Below are 23,118 nucleotides of genomic sequence, written 5' to 3' on the forward strand. Positions count from 1 at the left end.
TTAAGCACTAATTGTTAATATGTGGTTTTGTATTGTGTTGTTGGTGAGGAGTTTGTTTTCATGGAGTACTTTTGTCGATTTGAGTTAGAGTTGTTCAATTCTCATGTTCTGCACTTCATTCTCTGTTGTTCTCATTGGCAGAGGGTCGAAATCCACAGAATTGGCCTAAACGCTATGAGGGTAACATCTGAGTGTAACAGTGGCAATTGATTATTTGGGAAACTTCAGAAATAATTTGCCTTAGCTGTATGTTAATTTTGTGACAGTTTTGATCAGGATATAAACAGTTATGTAGGACTTGCTTTTACTTGCCTTAATATCCCTACTTATCTGGGCTTTTAGCCGCCACTTATTGTTTTGTTGTGGATTGAAATAAAGTGGTGAAGGTTAATTCTACAATAGTTATGATATGCACTTGGTTTATCTAGAAAGTTACATTGGGCTCAGTTCTGTATACATTAGGTGTGATGCTCTGTTGTTCCGAATCCTAAGTTAAAGGTGGCTCAATTCCAAGTCCAGTTCTCGCCAATTGGTGTTTTTCAATTTCTTGTTTCTTTTCCCTAAAAAAAATGAAGAAAAAGAAGATATCTTCAATGTCTATTATGAATTAAACATCAACTGTATTGTTGAAGAGAAAAGTTGGGGGAGACTAACATTTCATAATCTTTGTTCCGAAAAATATCTTTGTTTTGTGAATTCAATAGCTTATTGTTAGTTTAGAAGCTTTTCAAAATAGTAATGGCATTCATCTCAATCGCTAAATATGCCAAAGATCTTCTAAAGTGGACTGGAAAGCTACAGTCAAATGGCTTTGGGAATTCAACTTGCTGCTGTAGATAGTGATGAGTTTGACACACTTGCCTTATATAGAAGCACAGTAGGTGCTCTTCAATACTTAACCTTAACCAAGCCTGACATTGCTTTCTTAGTGATAAACTAAGTCAATTTCTTAAGCAACCAACTCAGTTCCAGTGGCAGGCCTGCAAAGAGTACTTAGGTACTTAAAGGGTACCTTATTTTATGGCATTCAGTTCAATCCAGCAAGTACTATGCAGTTGGAGTGCTATGCTAATATAGTTGGGCAAGTTGTGTACAAGATAGAAGATCTACAAGTGGATGCTATGTTTTTCTTAGTCCTAATTTAGTGCAATGGAGTTGTAGAAAACAGAAAAGTAATGGCAGAATATAGAGCTTTGTAGAACCTATTGAGATTGAGGCAGAATATAAACAAAACATATTGAGATTGGTACACATTATGTAAGAGAGCAAGTTGTAGCAAATTTGATAAGAATTTAGTATGTTCATAGTGAAGTGCAAAATGTTGACATCTTTACAAAACCATTGGTGGCAACTGGCAAGCCAGTTTGAGTTCTTAAAAAGTAAACCTATTGTTATACCATCTTCTCAGTATTTGAAAGGCCAAGTAATTAGTGAAGGTAAAGAACAAGTTACAGCAATAGTAGAAGATGTGTAATAGAGAATTTGCAGCAGGAGTAAAACGAAGCAATAGATATTGAAAAGATTGTAGCAGCAGAAGTCCTGAAGAGGTGAAGTACAAAGTTGAGTTAATTGTAGCAGCAGAAGTACCGATTAGATCCACTAGATTATAACAATTAATCACCAGATTAATCAACTTCACCCTAAATTATACAAAATACATCGGTTACTAACCCAAACATAAACTCTGTCAATAATCCATTAGAAAATTCACATAAGTGAATTGATATTGGACTTAAAACAGAACAAATATATATAACAAGTGCAGTTTAGAAAATTCGTCAAATTGAATTTTCTTCTGCTTCCCTTCAAACAGAGTAATCTTCATTGGATTAGGTGGAGCCAACTGAAAAACCATCAAAAGAAATATAATTAATTACAAGTACATTTATGTTGGAGCCTCTTCAAACAAATTCAATGTGTAGAATAATAAATTCAATTACCTGATCAGAACTGATGAGCATGTTTCTAAGTTTCAATGTTCTTTTCTTCATTTCGTTGGATGAGAATTGGAATAAACCTCTTCATTTTTTATGTACCGAGGTAATATTCGAAAATCTTTATAGCAAGAGAGATATGTAGAAGTCTCTTCATGACTATCATCTTCACTGCCCATTTCAGATGCCTGCTCTTCATGAATATCATCTTCACTGCCCATTTCAGATGCCTGCTCTTGATGACTATCATCTTGGCTACCTATTTTGGGTGCCTGCTCTTGATGACTATCATCTTCGGTGCTACCTATTATGGGCGCCTGCAAAGCCAGACATTGGAAGCATCAAATGCAAAGGTAGTAATATTAAGCTTTTTGTGGCAATACAGAAAACATGTATGAAAAGAAGTTCCTTATTGTGAAGAATAATGACCAGATCCTTTTGACTTTAAATCTTTAATTAAAAAATGGAAGTACCTTTGCTTCCGCATGCACACTGTCATTATCTTCATCCCATGAAAATCTTGTACTTCTCTTCGGACAACGTCCGACTGTCAAGTGATTAAGTCTTGGAAATATGAAGTGATAATCCACATGGCAAAAGTTGGTGAGGCTTGCTAAATCTCTTAGGACTATATTCTGAAGTCGAGGCAACTGGATTTCTTTCTCATCAATCACATCATTATCTCCAAATATTTCTTCTAATTCAGAGTTATCGATTACGTGTAGGATTTCCAGTTGTTGAAAACCCCGAGCTATGGAGATAGGAAACAGATTTTTTAATTTATGGCACTTTTCCACTCTAATAAATGATAGAGTTTGGAGAAGATTTGCTCCAACTTCTTCACCATCTTTAACATCAATGATTTGCTCCAATTCAGAGTTATCAATTACGTGTAGGTATGCCAGTTGTTGAAAACCCCGAGCTATGGAGATAGGAAACAGATTTCTTAATTTATGGCACTTTTCCACATAAATAGATGATAGAGTTTGGAGAAGATTTGCTCCAACTTCTTCACCATCTTTAACATCAATGATTTGCTCCAATTCCGCACATTCTGTGATGCATAGCCGTTTCAATTGCAACAGATGACTTTGAGCAACAATTGGTGTGAAGATATGTTTGAGCTTGTTGAAGTGGGTTATTGTTAAAGAGGTCAAATTCTTCAAATTTGAGAATGACATTTCATGTTCTAGTTGTGTTAACTGAAATACCTCTTTTACTTCAACGTTTAATTCTTTGATTTTTTTGAAGAAGCCATATCTCAACCTAGAGAAAATTTCATTGTACAATTGACTACTGCAATTTCTCATCCATACAACCTGCAGATTCGGAGACTGCACAATAATGTTATAAAAAGTTTATTAGATACATTAATGCCATTAGACTACACCGTACTACCAACTATTAAAAAAATGTAAGAAAATCTTTTATATATTTTTATTTAATTCACTAAAAAATCAAATTAGCTGAAAGTAAAATGAATAATAACAAAGTAGATTCATTTATAATTTTAAGTGAATGGTTTGATATGTTATTGGTGAATAAATTTTATTAAACTTGGAAGAATTTTATTAAATAATAAATCATACAGCTCAATCTCATGGGCAAACTTTAGCCTAGGCTAGACTTGATAAAGAATAAACAATTAAAGTAATAATACATGTACAAACTAATTATATATAATGATACGGTAATCTTGTATGTTTGACACATCATTTCTTCTAATTTGTTAAGTTTATCTCTAATCTAAAATCATCCAATCACATTTAAACGCATCAGTTTGTATGATGAGTTTGTATATTATTATTAAAACAATTATGTTATCTTTTTTTTTTTTTTTCAATCTTTAATTAATTTAATGAATTTTAGATTATAATTAAAAGAATGGTAAATGACCATTTTTAAATTGTTTATTGTGACTTCAGTTGAGAGGTTAGACATAAATCTATGCTGGTGATATATTCCGTCAAGGGAGATGGTAATTGGTAAACTTAAATTTTAACAATTTTTTAATAATGTCTATAGAATATCTATCTAATTACTACTAACTATTATGATTGAATATTATTAACTCTTCAACAAGGTTATCATGCATAAAATATCTATCCAGATAATAAAGGCCTAATAGATAAAGATTTAACATACCTTTTTAACAATGAAAGTTGTAGTTAATTTGGAACAGTCTTCTACTTTGAACTCTACCAAAGCTCGATAACATGCATCATATTTTTCTGGAAAAAAGCTTACTAGCTTTCCAAGTCCTTGTAGATGTAATTTCTTCAATTTTGGAAGCATGATGTTCTTATGATCTCCTCCACCTACATTTTCTTCTCTTTCATGATCCAAATAAAATACTTGTTCCAAATTCTCACAATCTTTTACTTCAACGGATTCCAATTGACCCAAGCTCAGAGCAAGAGTACATGAGAAGATATGCTTCAACTTTTTGCAGCCACTTATTTTTAAAGTTGTAAGATTCTCAAACCTTAGAACATGAGCAGGACCTTTACAAAAACTGTCTAGTTCTTCCAGATGATTCAACTCCAAACTCTTTAATTTTGGAAGTGATAATTCATGTTGTTGTCCTTCCATCTGAAATACCTCTTTTACTCCACAATTTGTTATCCTTAATTCTTCAAAATTTTGGAAGAAGCCACCTCTCAACCTAGAGAGAATTCCATTACATAATTGATTATTGCTTATCTCCACAATCCGCAGTCCCTGAGAAAAACAATCAGTTAGATGTCTTACAAAAAATTTATGAGATCCATGACATCACCCCAACAACTAATAAAACAATAAACAAAATCTGTTATTTTATTATTGAAACTAAAATTAAATAATTTCTCAAAAATGATAACATTAATAATAAAGAAAATGCTAATTTCCCTCTTATAATTTTATTAATTTAACTTTGTAAATCACAAAGATAATTTCAATTAACCCAACCTCTGAACACACAATTTCTAGGAAAAACAAATCATTTTGATCTTATCAAAATTTATTAGATCCACCAGATTATAATAATTAAGCAAATCTTTCTCTATTTTTTTTATAGTGAAATGAAAGAATAATAATAATAATAATAACAATAACAATAACAAAATTTTATAAATAAACTTCAAAATTTAACTCTAATTAACAAAAAGTTAATTAGAGTTAAATTTAATTTTATATAAGGGCAAAGTAATTTTATAAATTTAAATTAGTTCTTTTTAAAAAATAAATTAAAATTACTCACAAAGTATACAAAAATTATAAATTATAAATTATAAAGCAATAAAATCATTAATTCAAATTGTAATGAAAAATTATATCATAATTATAAGAAATTCTAAAATAATGTATAGCTAAATGATCATTCTAAAGGTCTAATAGATAATTTTTCATTGTTGATATCTCACTTAAAGTACTATCTATTGTAAAATCTTTTGTTTAACCAATAAAACTTTTTTCTTTCCATATTTATCATAAAGAAAATAAAATAATTATTGAAATTTATGCATGTTGATTTTTTATTTTTTTAATGTTGGTCAAATTCAAGCATGTTCGTCCATTTTAGGCCAAAAAAAAGAAAGTGACAATAATTTGTATTGAGCTAAAAATAAAAATTAAAAACATACCTCTTCTAGAACTCCCTCTTTAATTGTCAAATTCGGACATTCCTTCATCTGGAACTCTTCCAAAGCTGGGAGAGTTGAATGATTATTTTCTGGAAAGAATCTGGTAAGCTTTTCAAGTTTGTTAAGCTTTAGCTTTTTTAAATTAGGCAACTTGATGTCCTTTCCTTCCTCTGCAATTTCATTTTCTTCTTTTCCATGAAATATTTGCTTCAACTCTGGTGCATCTCTTATTTCAAGATTTTTAAGTTGTATAAGACCTGCTGCAACAAACACTGGAAAAACATATTCCAATCTCGAGCATTGTTCAATTTGGAGATCTTCTAATTTCGACAACATTTTCTCTCCCCTGCCATTATCACCCTCTTCTATCTTGATCAGGAACTCCAAACTCTCACAACCTTCAACACTGAGTGACTTCAACTGCCCCAAACTTCGGGCAATTGATAAAGTGAAAAGATAAGCCAAGCTTGTGCAGAATCCCACATAAACATCCGTAAGACTTTGGAAGTTTACAATATGAATGGACATGGGCCCCTTCCATATACACTGCAATTCTGGTAAGAATGACAGCACTAACCTTGCTAAACTTGGATGGAACTCAGAATTTTCTTCCTCCAGTTGCGATGCATCTATCATGCATTTCAAGTCTTCACAATGGCTAACCTCAAGGGTATTCAACTTCTTCAATCCCTTTTGGTCAATGCTTGGGAGGATATTTTGACAACCTGTTACTCTTCCCAAACTAAGACATTCTACACTATGATATAGTGCTTTAAATAATGCAGTCAATAAGGTTGCATCAATATCAGCAATTATTAAAGCTTTTGATGATTTTGAATATCTATGAATACTTCCGTTCACACGAATTTGATATCTTGAAAGTTTGGAGAAAGCAAAGTCTTTTGGAAGGCATTTTGAATGTATTTTCAAATACAGAACAGCCAAGCAAGGTAGATAATTTACCTCTGAAAGCCTAGCATTGCCTGTTTCTATACTCTTCTCTTCAACCTCCCTTTCTTCAAAGATGTCCTCCTCCATGTATAATTCTTCTAATTGAGAAAAGCTTCGTATCAAATTGGAAGGAATTCTTCTTAGCTCAGAACACCCACGTAAATCCAACATTCTTAGTTCCTTAAGTTCACTCAATTCTATTGGTAATTCGTCAAAATGACAATGTCTAAAGCTAAGAATCTCAAGTTTGTTCAGCTTGGCAAGGAAAGAAATGTCTCTCAAATTACAACCAAACAACTCTAGAGTCTTGAGATTTGTCAAGAATTGAAGTGATTTCAATGAAAGGTCTGCATATCTTAAACTTACAACTTCTAGTGCTTTCATCTCTTCGAAACATTCATCTGAAACTTTCAACAACTTAGACTTGTCATAGTTGTATAACCATTGTTTTTCACCACCCAATAGCAATATTTTAAGCTTAGGACATTCCAGTCTAATAGAAAGCTCTTTTAGTTTGTTTTCCAACAAGGAGATTGTTGTATATTGTGTCCAGCTTTTTTTCCTTTCCAACTGCCTCAAATCCTTGCAAAGCTTGCTCATGAATATATTCTCCTCCTTTGATGCGATCAACAGACAAACATCACGAACTATATCATGCATTTTCACAAATTCTTTTTCATCAGCGTCTAATAACAAACTCAAATCCTTCAGTTCTTCAACCATCAAATGCAGATCCCCTCTTGCTTCTTCAATGGATGAAACACCTTTAAATAAATCTAACCCCACTCCTATTCTAACCAAATCCTCCAAAGGAATTTTAAAATCCTCAGGAAATAGTGAACACATCAAAAAACACAATCGAATTTTATCTCCCCTCAAATAATCATAACTCAACTTAAGACTAGCATAGACACCTCTTTCTGTACTATCAACATTACCTAAATCCTCCAGTTTTGACTTTTTTAGCTTTTCACATACAACTTCCCATGTTTTATTTTCTTTCTTTCCTCTCAAGTACCTTCCGGTGGTTACAAGTGCTAAAGGCAAACCATCACATTCTCTAGCAATTTGAGTAGCCAAAGAATCCAAGTGGGCACAGTCATCATCTATACCTGCTTGCCTTTTGAGTAAAGCCACTCCTTCGTGCCCCTTTAAAACATTTAGAGGAATTAATGATTGATACTCCTTATGACCGTATACTTTTTGGTTACGGGTTGTTAGAAGCATTTTGCAACCTTTGCTCAATGGAACGCCTATGTTTTCCTCGAAATTGGTTTCTTCCCAAACATCATCCAGGATTATAAGGTTATTATTAGACTTTGACAATCTTGAAGACAATCTCTTAGCTCTTCCCTCTTCAGTTTTCTCCGTAAGTTCCAAATTTAGGAGTTCAGCCAGTTGATCTTGAATATCTATGAGGTTTGGAGTTTGGGATACAGTAACCATCACAACCTCCTTAAAGATGCTCTCTTCGGTGACCTTTTTACTCACTGCTTTTGCTAAAGTTGTTTTACCCACACCGCCCATCCCACACAATATAACCATATGGGTGCCATCATTTTTAAGTGCCTCCATAATCTTATCAAAAGCATCCTTCGTAGACCGGCAACATTCAAAATCTTTAGGTGCTGAAGGTTCACCTGATAGAAGAGCACGACACCCCACCCTTTCAAATTGGCCTCTATCTATAATTTCTTTCAACTGAATGCTTGTCTTTGTTGCTTTCCTCCCCAACTGATGTCGAGAGCCCCAATTAGGACACCACCCATTAAAACAAGTCTTCAACTGATTGTGTTCTATTTCTTTATTCAACATCTGAACCTCTTCCAAGATTTTGCGTGTATCATCTTGCCAGTCTTGCACAGTTTTAAAAATTTCTTCATCATTTTTTTTGGCTGTTTCAACACGTTTCTCGATGTCTTCTTTTGCGGATTGCATTTGTTTTTCTGCTTCCGAAAGATCTTTAACAATTTTGTTGAAACGAAATATATAACGAGCTTGGTTTATGGAAGGCTCCACCAGGTATTCTCCAACCTTTGATACAATAGCAGTTACAATCTCCATCAATATATCTGTCATCAAGTAGAAACTATATCAGTATAAAATGAGCAAAAAAAAAAATTCATCAGCAAGTGTAAAATGCAATTATAGAGAGATAAATTCTTGAAATCAATTTGTCTAAAACAGTTCAGATAACATCTGTTTTAGTTTTTGAATAATTTATTACTTATTTTAAAACACTACATATATTCCCAGTTCCTAGAAAAGTCTTCAATAAGCCTTTTTTTATTTTTTTTATTTTAGAAGTAAAATACATCATACAATGCTACTACTGACCTTGCATTTTTTTCTTTGTAACATTGAACCATGTAACGTAATTGTGATCAGTGAACATGTAAACTTCTAATTTTTCATGATTATTTGTTTGTTGCTACTAATGTTTTATTTGTTTGCTGTAGAAAAGGAAATGTATCATACAAATGTTGTGAGACGTCCTAGACAATATAAAAATGTGTTAAATCGTAGACAGAAACGTGGTAATAGAAATTGATGGACTGCTGGTCTGAAGAACTGTATGGGAAGGTGTGAAGGTAATTTCTCTAGCACATCCAGTAGCCAGGCTAGGGCCAGTGGGAGGCAAGGGAAATGTAATGGCCAATAGTAGAGCAATAGAGCCTCTAGAGGGAACAGAGGATGTTGTGTGACAGTGTGGCACGTACCATGAAGAGTAGTGTTGGGGTGCAACTTCAGTCTGTTGTCAATGCAGACTATTTGGACATATTGAGAGAGAGCGCCCCAAATTGTCTCAAAGTGGAAGTGTATTTCAGAGGGCTATCCAGTCATGTTAAGGGACAACAGAGGTCCCAACATAAAGAAGGGTCCAGGTCATGGCAATAGAGGAAGGCAGAGAGAATTGGGACAGCCTTGTATTTAGACACGAGTATACACCATGACCCAACAAGAGGCCCAGACCATACCAAAGGAGGTTACTTTTTAGAAAGTCAGGAATGCCAAAGTCAACATTTTGTGGAAAGCACCAAGTAACTCCATCTTGTCTAATTTCAGCGGTGACTATTAGGAAGTACTTTCGGAAGGAATGTCAGGTGCAACTGCCTTTTGTGGTGGATACATGAGTGGATGGATACAGATTGGAAGGTATTTCGATGGCGAGGAAATTGGAAAGTTTAATGGCAAGATGTGGTGGCCATGTATTAAAGAAAGATTATAGGGTTTGGCTCCAGATATTTGTTTTGCCAACTAAGTGAAGCGAACATCAGAGTGGCGTAGAGAAAGCGTAGTGGGCCCATAACCTACGGTCCCCAGGAGCGTCCCTTGGATAGAAATTCAATGGAGTGATCATACGGAAGAGTAAACAACTTGAGAGAGCGTGAGAAGGATATATGCGCATTGTATCTGGAGTTGTTCTAATCAGGTAAGAATAAGAGAATGAGAAAGAAGAGAAGAAAGAAAAGAGAGGAGAGGAAGAAGAGAAGAAAGAAAAGAGAGAAAAGGAAGAAGAGAAGGAAAGGAGAAAAGAAAGAAAGAAAAGAAGGGAGAGAAGATGAAACCGAGAAGAGAGAGAGAGAAGAGTAGAGAGCAATGAAGGTGGCTAGAAAAGTGGCCGCCGGTGAGCAAACTCCTATGACCGGAAGGAGTAGAGGAGGATTAAGCATGTGGGAGGTGAGTAAAGCTTAAAATTTCCCTCTTTGATGATTATTGATTAATTTGATTTGTGTTATTTATGATTAAGTGCAATGGTATGAGATTAAACTGAAAAGGTATGATTGATTACTATAATGTTATGTGGATAGAACATACATATAATTCCTAAGCAGAAAATTGGTTAAAGATGTAATTTTTTATACAAGGGTTACTGTATAAAATCTGATTGTCTGGAATTTCAAAAATTGTTTACCTGTTTGAATGAGGCTGAATTTTGGATATGTTGTTGTAGACTTCTTGAGGAGTGTTTAGAATTTTGTTTCACTCAAAAACTAAGTATTGGATTTTCTATGGATTTTTTAAGTTTGCCCTACCATTCTGGAATTTGGGTTTTCTGCAGAACCAGTATTTTAGTAAATGATTTGATGTATCTATTCTTATCCAAATTTGATGATTTTAAATTCTGATAAATCCTGTAGGTATCTAGTTTAATTCTGTAGGTTTTCATAAGGTTTCGATTAAAGGTTAAATTGTTATAAATTTTACAAGTTAGTAACCTCAATTCTAGATGCAGTTGGCAGTTTTGAAAAGGTTGAAAGAAATTCTGTTTTAAATAGTTATTGACTCTATAATGGCTTGGATAATTTGCTGGAACTTCATATGTGTGTCCTGAATTCCCCATTAAAATTATGGCTTAAATTGATGAGTTGAATTTTTATGAAAAATCATATAGTGATCAGTGCTCGGTTATGAGAATTTTTTTTTAAAGGATATTAAGTTAATCTTTTGGTGTTTAAGTTGTCCAATGAATTTAATGTTGAAGTGTTACCATAGGGAGATCTTTGCATGGAGAGGTCATTGGATTTCAAATAAAGGAAGACAAGTGCAGACAATGTTAGAGGATTCCGATCCCTTCTTCGAATCAAGAATTTAGCTTCAAAAGGTGAGTGGATCAACCAAAATTTCCTTCCTAAAAGTCTGATTTTCTGTTATATGTAATGTGTGGAAGCTTACTGTGGCGTTTGATGTGTGTTTTGGTGAAATTAAAAAAAAAAAAAAATGAATTCTTGCCTGGTGGGTACTTTAGTAGACTTGAAGATTTATGTTTGTAACTTAAATACTTAATGATGAATTTATGTGTTTATATATTTTGGATACTGTATAATGAGCTTGATTTGGAATTGATTGTGATTGGAAACAAATCCAACCAATTGGTGGGACTGGTTTGCTTAATTTACAATTGGGAGCTGTTGTTTAATCAAGATCATGAACCATGATTATTGGTTATATTTTGGCTTATGAAAATGTTATATGTATTCTGGCATAAAGTGTTTGATATGTATGATTATGGGTTATGGATCATGTATTGGAAGGGAGCTTTTGGCGTGCATGTGTGTTTGTGTGAAATTGCATAATTTGGATGATTGGAAATTAAATTGTGAGAAATGGCATATGTAATTGGTTATTAAAATGGAAAAATCCAGCCAAATTTTGGGGAGGGCTGGTTTGTTTGTTCTTGAATAGAGAATGAGGAAATTGAAGGGTAATGTTGGTGGGAATAAGAGTTATTGTTGGGATGAAATGAAATTCTTGGTTTGGGTTGAGTTGGAGAAGTAGATGTCGGAGTGTAAACTTGGTGGATATGCGGGGTTGTTAAAATTCAATAAATTGAATAAAATCTTGGTGTTTGGTTTTTTAAACTTTGATAGATTGAAGTATGGATGAGCTTATAAAAAGAGATAGGCTAGGCCCAAATTTATGAAGTCGTGAGTAATGGGTGTTTTGGGTTGGTTTATAATTGTGAAAAGATATATTAAATTAGTATTGGGTTTGTTTATATTTGGGGGGCATCAGGCCCAAATTTCTTTGCTTTGGGTTACTATTGGTGGAAGGATTCCTAAGGGGGCAGATTGTCAGTTTTACGATTAATGAAGTACAAGCAGTCAAGCAGGGGGCTAATTGTGATGTTTAAAACCTTCGGGACTAAATTAAGGATCAAATATGATTTGTATATTGATATTTTATAAGTTGGTATACTTCGGGAAATTATACTCGTATTTACATGATGGTTTTATTAAGAAATATATGCCACTCATATTCGAACACTTGCATGAAGGCAGGTTGGGAAGTTCGAAGGTGGGATTGTGGAAGTGTTATGCAGACTGTAACCACCTTTAGTACCATCCCCCTCCAAACATCAGTTAGTATTTATATTTAGCATCCTATCGGGACAGTACAAACATCTGACTAGCTCCAAGCAGGATTACACCAAGCGCATGTTGGCCTGAGTGGGATTATGACACCTAGTGGGTATTAGCTTGGGCGAGATTTGATGAGACTATTGGGCAGGTATTGGCCTGGGTGGGATATGATTAGCCTCATGTGCATATTGAGATGACTCGTACTTCCAAACGATGATGATCTATACCATCCTATCGAGACAGGTTGGGCGCCTAACTAGCTCCAGGCGTGATTACACCTGAAGGATAGACCTTGGGAGGGATTTTACGGGTTACACTCGACGGGTATTGGCCTAGTTGGGCAGCTAGTTGGTTGTATATATTCGGGACCTTGCGTACTAGTGTGGTAATGGTGGTGGTGATTGTTGCATTAATTGAATGAGTGGAACTTGTGAACATCTAGCGAGTATAGGCAGGGATGAAATTTATAAATATTCAACGGGTATAAGTTGGGTGGAAATTGTGGACATTTGACAGGTATTGGCGTGAGCAAGAGTGGGTTTTGTGTTGGAGAATGCCTACTTAACTTTGATGATGGTGTATCGGTTTTCGTGAAAATAATACGATGATCCATGGTAATTGGAAAGTTTGTACAATGATGCGAATTTCCTTGATGGGCATGAGTGGATACGAATCAAGGAAATTGTATAAGGAAAGTGTGGTTTCGTTAAGGGAATAGTTACGCGTTATGTGAAATGAAAGTTTTGCTCATGCTGGTTTAAGGTTGAAAGTTATTTTCATTTATAAATTGTATTATCCACTCATTGGGCTTCCTAACTCACTGTTTTATGTTTTTCCCCCAGAATTGCATACAGTGTATATGTGAGGCGCTTGCTATACGCATTCGGTTGGCTAATAGACATATGTTCATTAGCATGATGTTTATACACATTAGAAGCACTCTGATACATTTGCTCTGTAAACTGTTTTCTAAGATTTACGTTTTTAAAACCATGTTTCGTGTTACACTATTGTCATTAAAGTTTTTATGAGTGGAGCTAGTAAATTATTTTTGAAAAAAAAAAATACCCTCCTCTTGGGATCTTGAGTCCCTCAGAGTGCCCGAATTCGACGAGATAGGGAATACCTAGGAGGGGGTGCGACAATAAATCCTTGTGAGTATGGTTTGATTAATTTTGCTCTTTTAGAATAGATTAATGCTAGGTAATTAGCATAAAAAAATCCTATCATATTCAACGAGTGAAATATGGCAACCTTATACCGTGTTATTTGTATTTTGGATTAATAATTATTATTTAGATAAGATAAACAAATAATCAGCCGTGTTACTATTTTAAATTAGGCAACTTGATGTCCTTTCCTTCCTCTGCAACTTCATTTTCTTCTTTTCCATGAAATACTTGCTTCAACTCTGCTGCATCTTCTATTTCAAGATTTTTAAGTTGTATAAGACCTGCTGCAACAAACACTGGAAAAACATATTCCAATCTCTTGCATCTTTCAATTTGGAGATCTTCTAATTTCGACAACATTTTCTCTCCCCTGCCATTATCATCCTCTTCTATCTTGATCAGGAACTCCAAATTCTCACAACCTATAACACTGAGTGACTTCAACTGCCCCAAACTCTGGGTAATTGATAAAGTGAAAAGATAAGCCAAGCTTTTGCAGAATCCCACATAAACATCCGTAAGACTTTGGAAGTTTACCATATGAATGGACATGGGCCCCTTCCATATACACTGCAATTCTGGTAAGAATGACAGCACTAACCTTGCTAAACTTGGATGCAACTCAGAATTTTCTTCCCCCAGTTGCGATGCATCTATCACGCATTTCAAGTGTTCACAATGTGTAACCGCAAGAGTATTCAACTTCTTCAATCCCTTTTGGTCAATGCTTGGGAGGATATTTTGACAACCTGTTACTCTTGTCAAACTAAGATGTTCTACGCTATGATATAGTGCTTTAAATAATGCAGTCAGTAAGGTTGCATCAATACAAGCAATTATTAAAGCTTTTGATGATTCTAAATATCCAAGAGTACTTTCGTTCACACAAATTTGATACCTTGAAAGTTTGGAGAAAGCAAAGTCTTTTGGAAGGCATTTTGAATTTATTTTCAAATACAGAACAGCCAAGCAAGGTAGATCATTTACCTCTGAAAGCCTAGCATTGCCTGTTTCTATACTCTTCTCTTAAACCTCCCTTTCTTCAAAGATGTCCTTCTCCATGTATAATTCTTCTAATTGAGAAAAGCTTCGTATCAAATTGGAAGGAATTCTTCTTAGCTCAGAGCACCCACGTAAATCCAACATTCTTAGTTCCTTAAGTTCACTCAATTCTATTGGTAATTCGTCAAAACAAGAATCTCCAAAGCTAAGAATCTCAAGTTTGTTCAGCTTGGCAAGGAAAGAAATGTCTCTCAAATTACAATCAGACAACTCTAGAGTCTTGAGATTTGTCAAGAATTGAAGTGATTTTAGTGAAAGGTCTGCATATCTTAAACTTACAACTTCTAGTGCTTTCATCTCTTCGAAACATTCATCTGAAACTTTCAACAACTTGGACTTGTCATAGTTATAGTATAACGATTGCCTATCACCACCCAATAGCAATATTTTAAGCTTAGGACATTCCAGTCTAACAGAGAGCTCTTTTAGTTTGTTTTCCAACAAGGAGATTGCTGTATATTGTATCCAGCCTTTCTCCTTTGTCAACTGCATCAAATCCATGCCAATCTTGCTCATGAATATATTCTCCCCCTTTGATGTTATCCATAGACAAGCATCACGAACTATATCATGCATTCTCACAAATTCTTTTCCACAAGCACCTTCTAATAGCAAACTCAAAGCCTTCAGGGTTTCAACCATTGAACGTAGGGCCCTCCTTGCTTCTTCAATGGATGAAACATCTTTATATAAATCTAACCCCACTCCTATTCTAACCAAATCCTCCAAAGGAATTTCAAAATCCTCAGGAAATAGTGAACACATCAAAAAACAGAATTTAATTTCATCTGTCTTCAAATAATCATAACTCCACTTAAGAATGGCATAGACACCGCTTTGTGTACAATTAACATGATTTATATCCTCCAGTTTTGATTTTTTTACTCTTTCACACACAAATTCCCATGTTTCAGTATCCTTCTTTCCTCTCAAGTGACTTCCAATGGTTACAAGTGCTAAAGGCAAACCATCACATTCTTTAGCAATTTCAGTAGCCAAAGTATTCAAGCTGACAGAGTCATCATCTATACCTGCTTGCCTTTTGAGTAAAGTCACTCCTTCGTCTTCCTCTAAAACATTTAGAGGAATTAACGATTGATACTCCCTATAAGCGCATACGTTTTTGTAGCGGGTTGTCAGAAGCATTTTGCAATCTTTGCTCAATGGAATACCTATTTTTTTCTTGAAATCGAATTCTTCCCAAACATCATCGAGGATTATAAGGCTATTATTAGAATTTGACAATCTTGAAGACAACCTCTCAGCTCTTCCCTGTTCAGTTTCCTCCGTAAATTTCAAACCTAGGAAGTCAGCCAGCTGACCTTGAATATTTCTGAAGTTTGGAGTTTGGGATACAGTAGCCATCACAACCTCCTTAAAGATGCCCTTTTCTTCGACCGTTTTACGCACTTCTCTTGCTAAAGTTGTTTTACCCACACCGCCCATCCCATACAATATAACCATATGGGTGCCATCATTTTTAAGTCCCTCATAATCTCATCAAAAGCAGCCTTCGTAGACCGGCAAAATTCAAAATCTTTAGGTGCTGAAGGTTCACCTGATAGAGGTGCACGACGCCCCACACTTTCAATTTGGCCTCCATCTACAATTACCTTCTTCAAACGAATGCTTGTCTTTGTTGCTTTCCTCCCCAGCTGATGTCGAGAGCCCCAATTAGGACACCACCCATTAAGACAAGTCTTATTAGCTTCTATTTTTCCTTTCAACGTCTCAACTTCTCCCATGATTTTTCTCGAATCAGACAACCAATCTTGTACAGTTGCCTTAATTCTTTCATCATTTCTTTCTGCAGCTTCGATTTCTTTCTCCACATCCTCTTGTTTCGATTTCAAGTCTCGTTCTGCTTCCATAAGATCTTCAACAATTTTGTTGAAACGAAATAAATAATGAGCTTGGTTTATGATCAGCTCCACCAAGTATTCTCCAACCTTTGATACAATAGATGTTGCGAAATCTATCAACATCTGTGTTATCAATTAGAAAGTGTATCAGTATAACGCAATTATAGGAATATCTAATATTAACTAATTAGCTAGAGATATGAATTTGTAAAATCAATCTTGTCGGAAATAGTTTAGGTAACTTACTGTTTTATTTTTTGAACATTTTTAAAACATTATGGTAGATAATTATATTCCTAGTTCCTGGAAATGTCTTCAATAAGCTATTTTTTTAAGTTAAAAAATAAAATACATCATACTACCCTACTACTAATCTTACACTTTTTCTTTGTAACATTGAACCGTGTAACATAATTGTGATTAGTGAACAGGTAAACTTCTAATATTTCATGATTATTTGTTTGTTGCTACTACTGTTTTATTTGTTTGTTGTAGAAAAGAAAATTAGCTTTAGCAAATACACCTTTGGGAAAACATGATTTTTAGCCTAGATAAGTGTTTTAATTTGGAATGCTAGAGAGACCCTATAGTGAAATTTCGTAGTGGTTAAGTAAACATAATTCTCATATAGAAAGTAAAGCACTATAGATGTAATATCCCATATTTTATGGGTTATTTTATAAAATTTATTTTGTTTTCCAGGGGGAAATGTGAGTTTTTAAATTTTTGTTGGGGGCATTTTGCAAGAAAAGTTGATGTTGTAGGGTCATGGTATAATATTAAACTGAAAAGGGAAGATTAATTACAATAATGTTATTTTGGATACGTTGTTGTAGACTTCTTGAGGAGTGTTTAGAGATTTGTTTCACTTAAAAACTCGAATTATTGGATTTTTTATGGATTTTTGAAGTTTGCCCTGCAATTCTGGAATTTGGGTTTCTGCAGAATGAGTATTTTAGTAGATGATTTGATGCATCTATTCCTTTTTAAATTTGATGATTTTAAATTCTCTAAATCCTGTAGGTGTCTAGTTTAATTCTGGAGGTTTGTGTAAGGTTTGGATTAAAAGTTAAATTGTTGTAAATTTTACAAGTCAATAACATCAATTCTGGAAGCAGTTGGCAGTTTTGAAAAGGTTGAAAGAAAATTCTGTTTTAAATGGTTATCGACTCTAGAATGACTTGGATAATATACTGGAACCTCATATGTGTGTCTTGAATGCCCTATTAAAATTATGGCTTAAATTGATGAATAGAATTTTTATGAAAGATCCTAGAGTGATCAATGTTCTGTTATGAGACAGTTTTTGATAAAGGCTGTTAAGTTAATCTTTTGGTGTTTAAGATGTCCAATGAATTTAATGTTGAAGTGTTACCATAGGGAGACCTTTGCATGGAGAGGTCATTGGATTTCGGATAAAGGAAGACAAGCACAGACATCGTTAGAGGATTCTGATCCCTTCTTCGGATCAAGAATTTAGCTTCAGAAGGTGAGTGGATCAACGAAAATTTCCTTGCTAAAAGTTTGATTTTCTGTTGTATATAATGCGTGGAAGCTTACTGTGGCGTTTGATGTGTGTTTTGGTGATGAAAACAAAAAAATGCATTCTTGCTTGGTGGGTACTTTAGTAGACTTGTAGATTTTATGTTTGCAACTTAATGATGAATTTATGTGTTATATATTTTGGATATTGTATAATGAGCTTGATTTGGAATTGATTGTGATTGGAAACAAATGCAGCCAGTTGGTGGGACTGGTTTGCTTGATTTACAATTGGGAGTGTTGGATATTAAATAAATGAAAATGGTATGGATTGCTTTAGGAGGTTGTGGATTATGTTGATGAATTGGCTTAGTGTTGTTTAATCAAGATCATGGTAGTTGGTTTATTAAACTTTGATAGATTGAAGTATGGATGAGCTTATAAAAGGAGATCGGCTTGGCCCAAATTTAAGAAGTCGTGAGTAATGGGTGTTTTGGGTTGGTATCTAATTGTGAAAAGATTTATTAAATTAGTATTGGGTTTGTTTATATTTGATGGGCATCAGACCCAAATTTCTTTGCTTTGGGTTACTATTGGTGGAAGGATTCCTAAGGGGGCAGATTGTCAGTTTTACGATTATTGGAGTACAGGCAGGGGGCTAATTGTGATGTTTGAAACCCTTGGGACTAACTAAAAGTGGGACAAATATGAGGTGTAAATTGATATTTTATAAGGTGGTATGCTTTGGAAAATTATACTCGTATTTACATGATGGTTTTATTAAGAAACATATGCCACTCATATTCGAACACTTGCATGAAGGCAGGTTGGGAAGTTTGAAGGTGGGATTGTGGAAGTGTTATGCGGACTATAACCACCTTTAGTACCGTCCCCCTCCAAATATCAGTTAGTATTTATATTTAGCATCCTATCGGGACAGTACAGACGTCTGACTAGCTCCAAGCGGGATTACACCAGGCGCATGTTGGCCTGAGTGGGATTATGACACCTAGTGGGTATTGGCTTGGGTGGGATTTGATGAGACTATTGGGCAGGTATTGGCCTGGGTGGGATATGATTAGCCTCATGCGCATATTGAGATGACTCGTACTTCCAAACGATGATGATCTATACCATCCTATTGGGACAGGTTGGGCGCCTGACGAGCTCCAAGCGAGATTACACCCAAAGGATAGACCTTGGGAGGGATTTGACGGGTTACACTAGATGGGTATTGGCCTAGTTGAGCAGCTAGTTGGTTGTATATATTCGGGACCTTGCGTACTAGTGTGCTAGTGGTGGTGGTGATGGTTGCATTAATTGAATGAGTGGAACTTGTGAACATTTAGAGAGTATAGGCTGGGATGAAATTTAAAAATATTCAACGGGTATAAGTTGGGTGGAAATTGTGGACATTTGACAAGTATTGGCGTGAGCAAGAGTGGGTTTCGTGTTGGGGAATGCCTACTTAACTTTGATGATGGTGTATCGGTTTTCGTGAAAATAATACGATGATCCATGGTAATTGGAAAGTTTGTACAATGATGCGAATTTCCTTGATGGGCATGAATGGATACGAATCAAGGAAATTATATAAGGAAAGTGTGGTTTCGTTAAGGGAATAATTACGCGTTATGTGAAATGCAAGTTTTGCTCATGCTGGTTTAAGGTTGAAAGTTATTTTCATTTATAAATTATATTATCCACTCATTGGGCTTCCTAACTCACTGTTTTATGTTTTTCCCCCAGGATTGCATACAATGTATATGTGAGGCACTTGCTATACGCATTCGGTTGGCTAATAGACATATGATCATTAGCATGATGTTTATACACATTAGAAGCACTCTGATACATTTGTTCTGTAAACCGTTTTCTAAGATTTACGTTTTCAAAACTATGTTTTGTGTTACACTATTGTCATTAAAGTTTTTATGAGTGAAGCTAGTAAATTATTTTTGAAAAAAAAAATACCCTCCTCTTGGGATCTTGAGTCCCTCAGAGTGCCCAAATTCGACGAGATAGGGAATACCTAGGAGGGGGTTCGACAATAAATCCTTGTGAGTATGGTTTGATTAATTTTGCTCTTTTGGAATAGATTAATGCTAGGTAATTAGCATAAAAAATCCCATCATATTCAACGAGTGAAATATGGCAACCTTATACCGTGCTATTCGTATTTTGGATTAATAATTATTATTTAGATAAGATAAACAAATAATCAGCCGTGTTACTATTTTCTATGCTATATAAAATTTAAAAATAAAAAAAATAGAAAATTTAAATACCTTGCTTAAAAACCAATGATATTTTCGTGAAATGTTAAGCTTTGATTAACTACCAACAAAGCGCAAGTATCTGGTTTTGATTAGACCTTTATCTGAAAGAGGTAAGACAAGAAAATAAATAAGATGTGAAGTAATTAAATATAAATTAATATTAAAAGAGGAAAAACTATGAAACATTACTGATCATTCCTTTAAATAATTTAATTATGAAAAAAAAGGAAATTTTTTATTATTATTTTGTTCCTATTTGATAACAAACAAGGTTAGTTCAGAGTAGAGTATGCATTTGATTGTAAGTATTAGTGAATATTCTTGAAGTCCCTTGGTTAATATTTGCTCAATTATCTCCAAGAAATAAAATCATATCTAACCTTACTAATATTAAAAAATTTTATTTCTAAATAACATAAGATATATATACATACATAGTTTAACCTCAATAATTTAATATCATTGGGACCATAAAAATATATTAATAAATCAATATATTAAGTAATGGTATAAATTAATAAATTATTAATTTATTGGGCATTCTTTATTTTCTTTTTTCAAAACATTGAACTTAAATGCATGTACATATTGTGTATAGTTAATGTGATATAGGGAATAGTTCATAATTAATGCACTTAAAGAAACAATCACATTGTAATTTTCTCTTGCAATACGAAAATACTACATTAGTGGTTCTTAATGCACTAAGGAAAGTTAGAGATGAGATCCAAGAAGACATCAATTTCAAGAGGAAACAAGTAACATTTGACTTGTTTTATAAAATGCCTCTTAATTGAGTCATGCATATATATAATTTTGATGTATAAGGAGATTATTAATTTATATATTAGGTAGTATCTCTATGTGTGTGTGTGTGTGTGTGTGTGTGTGTGTGTGTGTGTGTTTTAATGTATTATCTTATAATCCTATGTCAGGACCAGTCAAAAGTATTATTTAATTGAAGTTATCAATTTATCAAGTATAATTTATTGAGATTTAACTATATTTTTTAACTTATATAAAGTTAGCCATGGCTCAAGAGGTTCACCTTCGTTAAGACATTTTCTTTTAATTTTAAGATTAACATATTAAACTATATGATAAATTTTGGTTTCATGATGATGCTCTAAAGCAAAAGTTTTAAATTAGGTCCTCTCCGTTAAGCTACATCCATGTCAAAAGCACAAAAGAAAAAAGGACATTTCCTATACCTTTTTTCTACTAAAAGATATCTTGACACAATAGAAAACTACACACTGTGAGAGACTATTATGACCTGCATTCTGCAAGTGAAACAATAAAAATAAATAGTTAAACAACAAATGACGAACTTTAAATATTTTATGTAATCATACTCGATTAAACTGGAAGATATTATCCTCTTCATAGGATTAATAGCTCACAACCCCGAGTAAGATATCCTAACAATGGCTACTAATTAGTCAAATACCATAAATTGTTAAGAGTTATAAGCTAAAACTAGGAGACAACAAAGTCAACAGTTACCTCTCTTCTTCTCAAACTATATAAGCTGTTATACCTCTTCTCTTACATTTTAACGAAAATCATTTTTCCAGAAACCTTAGCTCACAAGTTTTTCTCTATTCTTAGCATAAACTGACTTAAATTATGCAAATGTAATAAGAAAACGAAATTTCAGCCCTATACTTGGAATGATGGTGACAACCTATATGCAATATTATTCTAAGCAAAAAAAATTTGTCCTCTTTAACCCATTAATTTAAACATGTGGCCACTAACCACAATTCTAAATAAACTTAAGCTAAGCCAATGAAGTTCAAAACATTAATTTTTGTAGTCTTTTTTTTACTTTTTAATGAAATAATTTGTAGTGGTATAATAATGAAGTTTAAAGATGATAAGTGTCATACCCAACTGTGATGACGCTATTTGAGCTTGAGAATCTGTGGTCACAATTCACAAAGTTTAGCTTTATGAAATAGGATATATATCTAAAGCCAGTATAAAAGTCTGTGATTGATACCTTCCAAGTAAGAGAATCTGAAGTAAAATTCCACACTCAGAATGAAGTGTATTTGAGATCTTCGATCAGATCCTTGCAAACTTTAAGTTCATAAAGAAGTTAGCAAGTAATAATAATAAAGAAACCAACTAAAACCAGAAGAGAAGCTGGAATTGAAACATCATACCGATTGGTGTTCTCCTGGAAATGTAACTTCTCTGGTATCTATAAATCTTTGCACAATCACCTCTCTACTTTTATCAATGGATGACCCACAATGTGTCCAAAGACTTGACCTATCAAATGAGAAAAAGATAATTAAGTAAAATATAAGTGACGGTATTATGGAGCCACAAAAGCATTAATAACAAAATAAATAAAACAAGTTAATATTGGAAATGAATAAAGATAATAAAGAAAACAAGCATTCAATTTTATGGGTATTTACATTTTTTAAGAAGATTAAACAAGAAATTAAAATGACGTTGCCAACCCAAATTCTTTACAGGTAGTAATTAGTCTAAAGGTGAAAAAATACGAGCTCTTTTTCTTTCCTTTAGCAACTGGGATGACCCACCTTGTCTGTTGCGAAGTTTTCATTATCTTTAGACTAACTATGAGAGCAAGAACAATTAGGGGTTAAATGAAAATTAATACATCTGTGGTAGGAATTGAACCTCCCAATCTAAGGATGAATTAATAATTTTTGCTGCTGTTAAACTTGCCAAAAAAGAAAATGTTAAGTTCACCCTAATAACAATTTATCTATTTATATTCTCTGAATGTTTCTAAGGATCCTTTGGTTTAAACTAACAATCTAGATCATTTATAGTAAAGTTTACAAAATTTATAGATAATGTATAATAATGAAATTGAAAAATAATAAGTAATCATACCAACTGCTG

At 33.8% G+C, this 23,118-nt stretch overlaps 2 protein-coding genes and 1 long non-coding RNA gene across 3 annotated transcripts; 1 reads left to right on the forward strand and 2 right to left on the reverse strand.

The window, feature by feature from the left end:
• Positions 1–1,445: 1,445 nt before the first annotated feature.
• LOC116112126 (disease resistance protein At4g27190-like) lies at positions 1,446–8,587 on the reverse strand. Its single transcript, XM_031398311.1, has 5 exons — positions 5,558–8,587; positions 4,080–4,655; positions 2,408–3,268; positions 1,941–2,251; positions 1,446–1,843 (listed from the first exon to the last, which is right to left on the reverse strand). The coding sequence occupies exons 1-4, from the start codon at positions 8,585–8,587 to the stop codon at positions 1,988–1,990; spliced, it is 4,731 nt and encodes a 1,576-aa protein (XP_031254171.1). The 3' UTR covers positions 1,446–1,843; positions 1,941–1,987.
• A 1,428-nt stretch (positions 8,588–10,015) lies between these two features.
• LOC116112055 lies at positions 10,016–13,400 on the forward strand. Its single transcript, XR_004125177.1, has 3 exons — positions 10,016–10,189; positions 11,006–11,114; positions 13,215–13,400. It is a non-coding gene; the product is annotated as an uncharacterized LOC116112055 (long non-coding RNA).
• A 1,170-nt stretch (positions 13,401–14,570) lies between these two features.
• LOC116112128 (disease resistance protein At4g27190-like) lies at positions 14,571–15,971 on the reverse strand. Its single transcript, XM_031398312.1, has one exon. The coding sequence runs from the start codon at positions 15,969–15,971 to the stop codon at positions 14,571–14,573; it is 1,401 nt and encodes a 466-aa protein (XP_031254172.1).
• Between the last annotated feature and the right edge of the window lie 7,147 nt (positions 15,972–23,118).

The sequence above is a fragment of the Pistacia vera genome, unplaced genomic scaffold (assembly GCF_008641045.1).
Source record: "Pistacia vera cultivar Batoury unplaced genomic scaffold, PisVer_v2 Contig656, whole genome shotgun sequence".
Lineage (NCBI taxonomy): Eukaryota > Viridiplantae > Streptophyta > Magnoliopsida > Sapindales > Anacardiaceae > Pistacia > Pistacia vera.